This window comes from Oryzias melastigma, linkage group LG14, assembly GCF_002922805.2.
Source record: "Oryzias melastigma strain HK-1 linkage group LG14, ASM292280v2, whole genome shotgun sequence".
Taxonomy (NCBI): domain Eukaryota; kingdom Metazoa; phylum Chordata; class Actinopteri; order Beloniformes; family Adrianichthyidae; genus Oryzias; species Oryzias melastigma.
The window spans coordinates 19,576,172-19,583,113 of record NC_050525.1 but is presented as its reverse complement, the minus strand read 5'-3'; the positions used below and the strand labels follow the sequence as shown (position 1 = coordinate 19,583,113).

Here is a 6,942-nt window from a genome sequence, read left to right as displayed (position 1 = left end):
AGATTTTAGTCTGAAGTTTCTAGAATTATTGCATAATGTTGCATGTAAACTGTATGTTGCACAAACTGTATTTGATGTAGCTCCTTTAATTAATATAATACTTTGGGAAATAACAAAAAAATGAATTAAATACTGTAAATCAATAATCCTAAAATAAAAAAAAAGTTTCTACATGACTTCTGCAGAATTATCAGCCTTTAAAATGAAATGCAGTGACTTTAGTAAAGCAGAAGGGCTTGGTTGCTTACAAAAACCTTATTTTTTTCTTTTAACATTAAAGTATTCTGGAAGACTAGATCTCACACACTTTCGGGTCATCTTAGGCTTCAGAATGTGCGATATACGACTTTTGTTCGAGTCCTGTTTTAGATTTTGAACCTTTCGAGCACAAACACTTCAATAAATGTACAAAAAGTTCCTTTTGAATTTGTTTACATTGCGTGATTTGTGAAAGCCAAACCAAAATGTGTTCCAGCGGAGAGAGCATTTGTGTTTGCGGGTCCTTCCTTAGTGGCGCTGCCTCTTCGATAAGTACCTACACAGACACGTTTTTATTTATTTTTAAACTTCATTTTCTGAAATCTACAGCTTTACGTATACGTACTTCTCCCAGTGTTTGTGATTGAGTCCGCTGAAGTCCTCAAGCTTGGCGATTTCTTTGAGGTACTGAGCCAGTTTGTACAGCTCTTTGTCCTTCTCTCTGTTGAGGTGAGCCTTCATAAAGGGTCGGATCTAAAACACAATCCCACAAGTCTCAACAACACTTGCAGGCAGGGATCGAGATCAGGATGAGACGAGGGGCTGGTGGTACCTTCAGTCCGTTCTGCGGGTTCATGAGAAAGTTTCTTCCAATGTCATCGATCATGATAGTGTTTTTTCTGCTGTAGAATTCATCGTATTTTCCCCATATCACACCCAGAGGCTTAACCTGCACGCCAAGAAAACAAAACTCCCCATTATCTGCTGACAAATCAACTATAAACAATTAATGTAGAAATGTGCATGCAGCTGGACAGTAAATGTTGGGAACCCACCTCCACCACTCCGCGTTTCGGGGTGTGTACTGTGATCATGGCTGCACTGTCCAGCATAAATGTGATCTTGTAGTTTGGGTTGACTGTCACTCCCAGCTCCTACACATAAAAATGCACATTCAAACCAACCACTCCTCATAATTGCAAGCTCAATACTGCCACCTTTTGGACAAAAAAGGTAAAGCGTCTCAGGGGGAAAAAAGGCTTAGTAATGGTTAGACATGTTTCTTTCTCATATAAATTTAAACAAATAAGTAAAATTGAATAAACTATTTTTTTAAGTTTCTACAAAGTTTAGATAAAAAGCAGACAGAATAAAAAATATGAAAATTGTAATACTTGCTTTCATTTTGGCGTCTATCCACTTCATACTTGTGGCAGCTGAAAAAAAATAAAATAAAATAAAATAATCAATCCTGTATCTTGTATGTTTCCGTACCCTTTCAATACATTACCCCAATGCATTTTCCTTTATACAAATTGCACTATTAGAAGCAAAGAAATGAAGCCTCACTAAAGATAACATTGGGGGAATCTTAAAGTACAATATTTCTGTTTGCTTTGTGTTCTTGAGAACAAAATTACTCTTGATCAGCCCAGAAGTGGGACACACCTGATCCAGGTAATCAGCCAAAGGGAGAGGATATCTGAAGGACACTCCTGGACTAGAATATGTTAATTTGAACAAAAGTATCTCAGAATAAACCCCATTCTCTAACACTTGTTGAGGGATAATGGAGAAATGACATACACCAGATGACAATATCATAATCCTCATAAGCTGATGTCAGAAGCTCGTGCAGATATGGTCTCATCAGCTCCTGGCCCGTTTCTGCACAGGATTTGTGATCTGAACACACAAAGTATTGAAGGTCAGACAAGCAACTGATAGGCTCACATGTAATAGTTGTTGTTTTGTAGATCATTCTGAGACAAACTCACCAAACAATGTGTAGTCCACATCCAGAACCAACAGGTTCTTTCCTTTTCTTGGAGGATTCAGCTCTTCCACTTTATAGTCTTTTACTCTACGCGCAATTTTAGCCAAATTCTCCTCCCTAAGAGCACAATGTAAAAATAATCTTTCCTTCAATCAAATATTAAAAACACTTTAATATAAGCAAAACACACAATATTCTTACCTGTTCTCCACCTCAATAACTTCCTCCTCAATATCAAAATCATTGACGACATCATCGTTCTCTGGGGGAGGAGCTAAAACATCTTCCTTCACAAAACACAAGAAAAGTGGCATCACTTATACTTGCTTTAAAAAAAAGAGAATATCACCTAACCAACTCAAAGACAACGAATTTGCTACTCAAATGCCTGAGTTTCTTCTACATCTTCAGCCCTGAGAACAGTCACTTACCAGGCTCTCCTCTCTAGTTCCCATCATCATGATTTTGGTGTTGGGCTTCAGTTTCAGAGAGCCCAGCTTCATCTCGTCCTCTGCAGGTTTACCTAGAGGCAAACATTTCTGTCGCTTTAAAGCATCTTTAAAAAAAACCTCTCAGTAATAAGTCGATAATAAGGAGAATGTGTATAAAATAAATGAAATTTGCATTGAAATCATATAAACTGACAGAACAAATAAGGTTTTGGTGTCTAAAAATACCTCCATATTCAGTCTGATTGGTGAAGTCTTGCTTTCTCACCTTTGACTTTGAGTCCCAGCAGCTTTTGCCTCTCCGGCAGAACCCCGGTCAGCGTCTTAATGGACTGTTTCAGGTCCATAACAGTGTCTTCCTCCGACAGAGAACTGATAGAGTACTCCTGTCCTCCCCACTTAATGATCACCGATATCGACATGGCTCAGTGCAGGCCCTGCATTTACGTCCAGCTGATATGAGGTGTGCAAACCCTTGTGCACACCTTTATTCCAAGCAACTGCAAAAACACATACACCTTGCAAATAAAGAGATATATATATAAAGAACAGAAGTCAGGATGTAAATAGTAGAGTGATGGCCCTCTGCTTCCCATGCATTGTTTTTAATAAATTAATTAATTAATTTTTATTTTTTGTTGTTGGAGTGGCTAAACAGTGTGGATTAGATTATTTAAAACTATTTAAGATGGGAAAAAAAACGAAAAAATACCCTACATTAAGCTTAGGCTTTAAACTACCTAATTTAGCCTATTATTATGATCCAGTGACGTGGGTCTCATTCAAAGAAAGCTGCACTTTCTAGAGTTCTATACGCGCAAAATTGCTTTAATAGATACCATTGGTGTTTGGGTTTAACCACAACAAACCTTGGGACAATACGTTATCGTCGCATACTTTAAAAATGCAAATTGACAAAACAAAGAACACACTTTGATCATATGTAGCATTGATAGCTAGCTAGCAACAATGTAAACACGGCTGGTCCTGAACTAACTAGATAGAAAATAAATGCATTAAACTTCTCGGTTAGGGCTCTCTTACCTGTCAAGACAAGCTAACGTTATATAGTGGAGAAATACTAACAACTGTGAATGATAAAGTAAGGGAATAAATGAATGAAGTCAGCAGTTCTGCTTTACTCATCCACAGTCGCACACCGTGGTTCTCTCAGCGAATTTAACCTTTCCGGAAGTGACGTAGGATTTGGGCTTTGTTACCATAGAAACCATTCCGGGGCAGAGTTTGTCCCGTTCCTTGACCCCAATTGGTTTAAATATTTATAAATACGTATTTATTATTTATTTATATAAAAAATGTATATAAAATAAAATATAAAATAAAATAAAATAAAACAAAATAAAATATGTTTTTTAATGCTTTATGAAGGGTTGCTTGCTTCTACTAAAAAAAAAAAAAAAAAACTCTCCTCACCATCTGTAGATGGTTTCTTAGATGCCCATGAGCTTGAAGATCCAGCACATGTCAGTCTGTACATGAACATCCAACAGTATCTTTGTCGTCTTATTCTTTCACTTTTGGAGGTGTTTCCCACTTTGACCGTGTATTTTATTCCCGTCACTTGGTTGCATGATTTCTCAGCATCTTTGCACAGCCCACATCTTAGGTCTTGGTGTGGTAGCTCTGGGCCTCTAACACTCTTTTGCTCCTGTGCTGCCAAGATGAGAACTTCTGTGCTGACCATTGACTGTATAAGAAAGAACTGTATTTTTACAGTCAATGGTGCTGACCTATACCAAGCGCATCCTAGTCATTGGTAGAATCTCTTGATATCACTTGGATACATCTCACGCAAGGCCTTATCCAATGAGGATAAGTCTTCTAGCACAGCATCTTCTGCTACTCATTGTCTAAGAACTTTCACTGAGCACTCTGCCAGTTAGGGCATTGTGTTTGATGTTTTCATGGATCTTAGATGTCTCATCCTGGATAGTGACTCAGTGGCTTACTAGTCCCCGTGGTTAGCGTACAGCCTCAAGGTGCTGGATTTGGGATGGAACACACCATGTATGGTGAGAAGCTTTTTTGTTTTTACACGTTTGGTCTCTGTGTCTTCCTTTGACCATCTTATTATTCCTGCTGGGTTTCTGATCACTGGCAGTGTGTAAATGTTTTTTTGCCTGGGTCTTGTTCTTGCCATTGAGTCTCTTCTCAGGACTTTCCTTATTCTTTCCTTGTTACCTGTTCCAGATTGCCATTTGCCCGTGGTATTCCAAGGTGCTTGCTACTTTCCTCAATGTTTGCCCTTGTTCCTTCTAGGAGTGAGACCCCCCTGTATAGAAAACATTGTCTCTCTGTGTCACCATCCACTACATTTCTCACACCTCAATGATATTCCAATGTCAGTACTGTAGATACTGATGGTGTGGATCAGGGAGTGAATGTTGAACTCGTAGATTATTATCTTCTATCTGGAGGATGCGACTGAGTCCAATTCTTGAGTCCGCATCTATAGCCAATTATTTGTTTAAGTCGGTTCAGACATATGCAGAACAGCAGTGGAGACAGCAGCTCCTTTAATGGATATTTGTGGAAGTGGCTTACCATTGGCTTCAAGCATGGTTTTCCACAACCTCATTGATTTAATAGGAAGGCTCTTGGAATCCTGTTGACGTTGTACAACTCCAAACATTCTGTGATACATGAGTTTGGCATTGAGTCATAGGTTTACTTTTAATCAATCCAGGCATTGCACAGATTTGTGTGTTGTGACCGACAGTTTTGAGTGACTGTTCAGTCACCAAGGAGTTGGTGTTTGGCTCTTCTGGTATCTCTGCTAATGCCCCTCTGTGTATTGATCCATGTGCCTATTTATCTTGGTTGCTAATGTTTATTGCCTGACATGAGCTTCAATGTAGTGGAGAGACAAGTTATTGAGTCGTGATCAGATGGGACTGTGCCTTTTTAAGGATCTGTCTGGATCTGACTTGTTCGCCTTTCCTGTACCTCTATTAGTTCATTTGTCTGGCAAGGTGAGCATGGAGTGCAGGGAGTTTCTTTAGCCAGTAGGGGGGTATCATGTCTTGCCTGGTGCTGTTGATTTTTCTTGGATGACTGTCATCAGGATGGTAACATTTTGGTGAATTGAAATGAGAATTAAATGCACTAACTAGGAAAAACTACATCTAAAAAAAAAAAAACTGGCGCCAATGTTGCACCCTTGAAACAGACAGGACTCACTCTTTGTTTTGTCAACTTTATTCACCATGAACTGAGGACATTTTTTACTTTCTTCAAGGCCACCTGAAGCAAGAAAGCGTGATCCTATACATCTCAAAAATAGCATCTCTCATGCACATGTGCACACTCCAAGCAAGGTCATATTGTATGCTACGTCTGACAATTGTTTTCAAAAATAAAATAGTACATAACTGGAATAAAAAATAGTTCTATCATTGCTGAGTAAAAATATATTGATATTTCCAGGCTACAACGATAGACTCTAAAAATTCTAAATATTCTATATACAGTCTATGGCTACAACACCAACCTACCAGGAGCAATGAGGGGTTAAGTGTCTTGTCCAAGGACACTTGGAGCAGTGCAGAAACCGAACCTGTGATCTGCCGATCAGAGGTAGACCACTCTGCACCACCCCCAATGTTAATTTATTTACTTGCCTCATAAAATTATCATTTACGTTTTCTTGGCCCCTTCCAAGAGCACTCTTAGTAAAAAGTACAATTGACTAAGTTTATTTGAGTATACTTAGTTTGCCCTCCCTGGGTAGGTGGTGTGCTCCAGCCCCAAGTGGAAGACTTTAAGGATCTCGCGGTTCATGAGTGAGGGAAGACCAGTGTGTGAGATTGAACATTAGTGCGGCGTCTGCCGTTTTGGGGTCGCTGTGCCGGTCCATTGAGGTGAAGAGAGAGCCAAAGCAAAGATCTAAATTTACTGGTTTATCATCGTTCCATTACTCATCTATGGTCATGAACTCGGCTCATGATTGAAAGAACGAGTGGTTGAAATGGGCTTTTTTCTTAGGGTGGCTGGGTGCTCCCTTAGAGATAGTTTGAGAAGTTCGGAGCAGGACTCCACATCAAGTGGAGTCAGTTCGGGTGGCTCAGGCATCTGGTCTGGATGCCTCCAGGATGCCTCCGGGAAGGTGTTCCAGACATGTCCCACTCGGTGGGTGTCCCGGAGAAGACCCAGGACCAGGACAAATTCCTTCAACGCTCACTATACAGTGCCTTTGCCGTTTTGGAGTGCTGTCCGAATCTACAGTTTCAATATTGAATGACTTAGAAATCTCCCAGAAATCTTTGCGAAAAACCAGTGTGCATCGATGCTCACTACATTGGTCAATATAGATTACAAAGCATTGCGTTTAAATGTAACTTTTAAATAAACCATCAACATTTTCAACATCAGAACACAAATGGAGTCATAAATAGATGTCGTAAAATGCTGGTATTGATTATATTTCCACTTCGTGGAATCATTCTTGAAATAAAAAAAAATGGTGAGCATTAAATGAATTGCTTTAGAAATCCATCC

The 6,942-nt window shown here is 39.3% G+C and overlaps 1 protein-coding gene across 2 annotated transcripts; it reads right to left on the bottom strand.

Moving 5' to 3' along the window:
- Positions 1-258: 258 nt before the first annotated feature.
- On the bottom strand, positions 259-4,068 carry ublcp1 (ubiquitin-like domain containing CTD phosphatase 1). 2 transcript variants are annotated; one of them, XM_024266658.2, is made up of 11 exons: positions 3,469-4,068; positions 2,693-2,942; positions 2,407-2,498; positions 2,177-2,262; positions 1,977-2,092; positions 1,786-1,884; positions 1,378-1,415; positions 1,035-1,133; positions 812-928; positions 605-732; positions 259-535 (listed from the first exon to the last, which is right to left on the bottom strand). In XM_024266658.2, exons 2-11 carry the CDS (start codon positions 2,844-2,846, stop codon positions 508-510), a joined length of 957 nt encoding a protein of 318 aa, XP_024122426.1. In that variant the 5' UTR covers positions 2,847-2,942; positions 3,469-4,068; the 3' UTR covers positions 259-507. The 2 variants fall into 2 exon arrangements, with proteins under 2 accessions (XP_024122426.1, XP_024122425.1); XM_024266657.2 differs by having other exon boundaries at positions 2,693-2,924; positions 3,469-4,067.
- Between the last annotated feature and the right edge of the window lie 2,874 nt (positions 4,069-6,942).

What these genes read in the sequence shown, in the direction of transcription:
- ublcp1 (XM_024266658.2), bottom strand. Translation starts at nt 2,846, where the DNA reads ATGTCGATATCGGTGATCATTAAGTGGGGAGGACAGGAGTACTCTATC. An exon ending in GAACTAGAGAGGAGAGCCTG is followed by an intron (nt 2,263 to 2,406) that starts GTAAGTGACTGT and finishes TGTTTTGTGAAG; the next exon opens with GAAGATGTTTTAGCTCCTCC. An exon ending in AATCACAAACACTGGGAGAA is followed by an intron (nt 536 to 604) that starts GTACGTATACGT and finishes GTGTCTGTGTAG; the next exon opens with GTACTTATCGAAGAGGCAGC.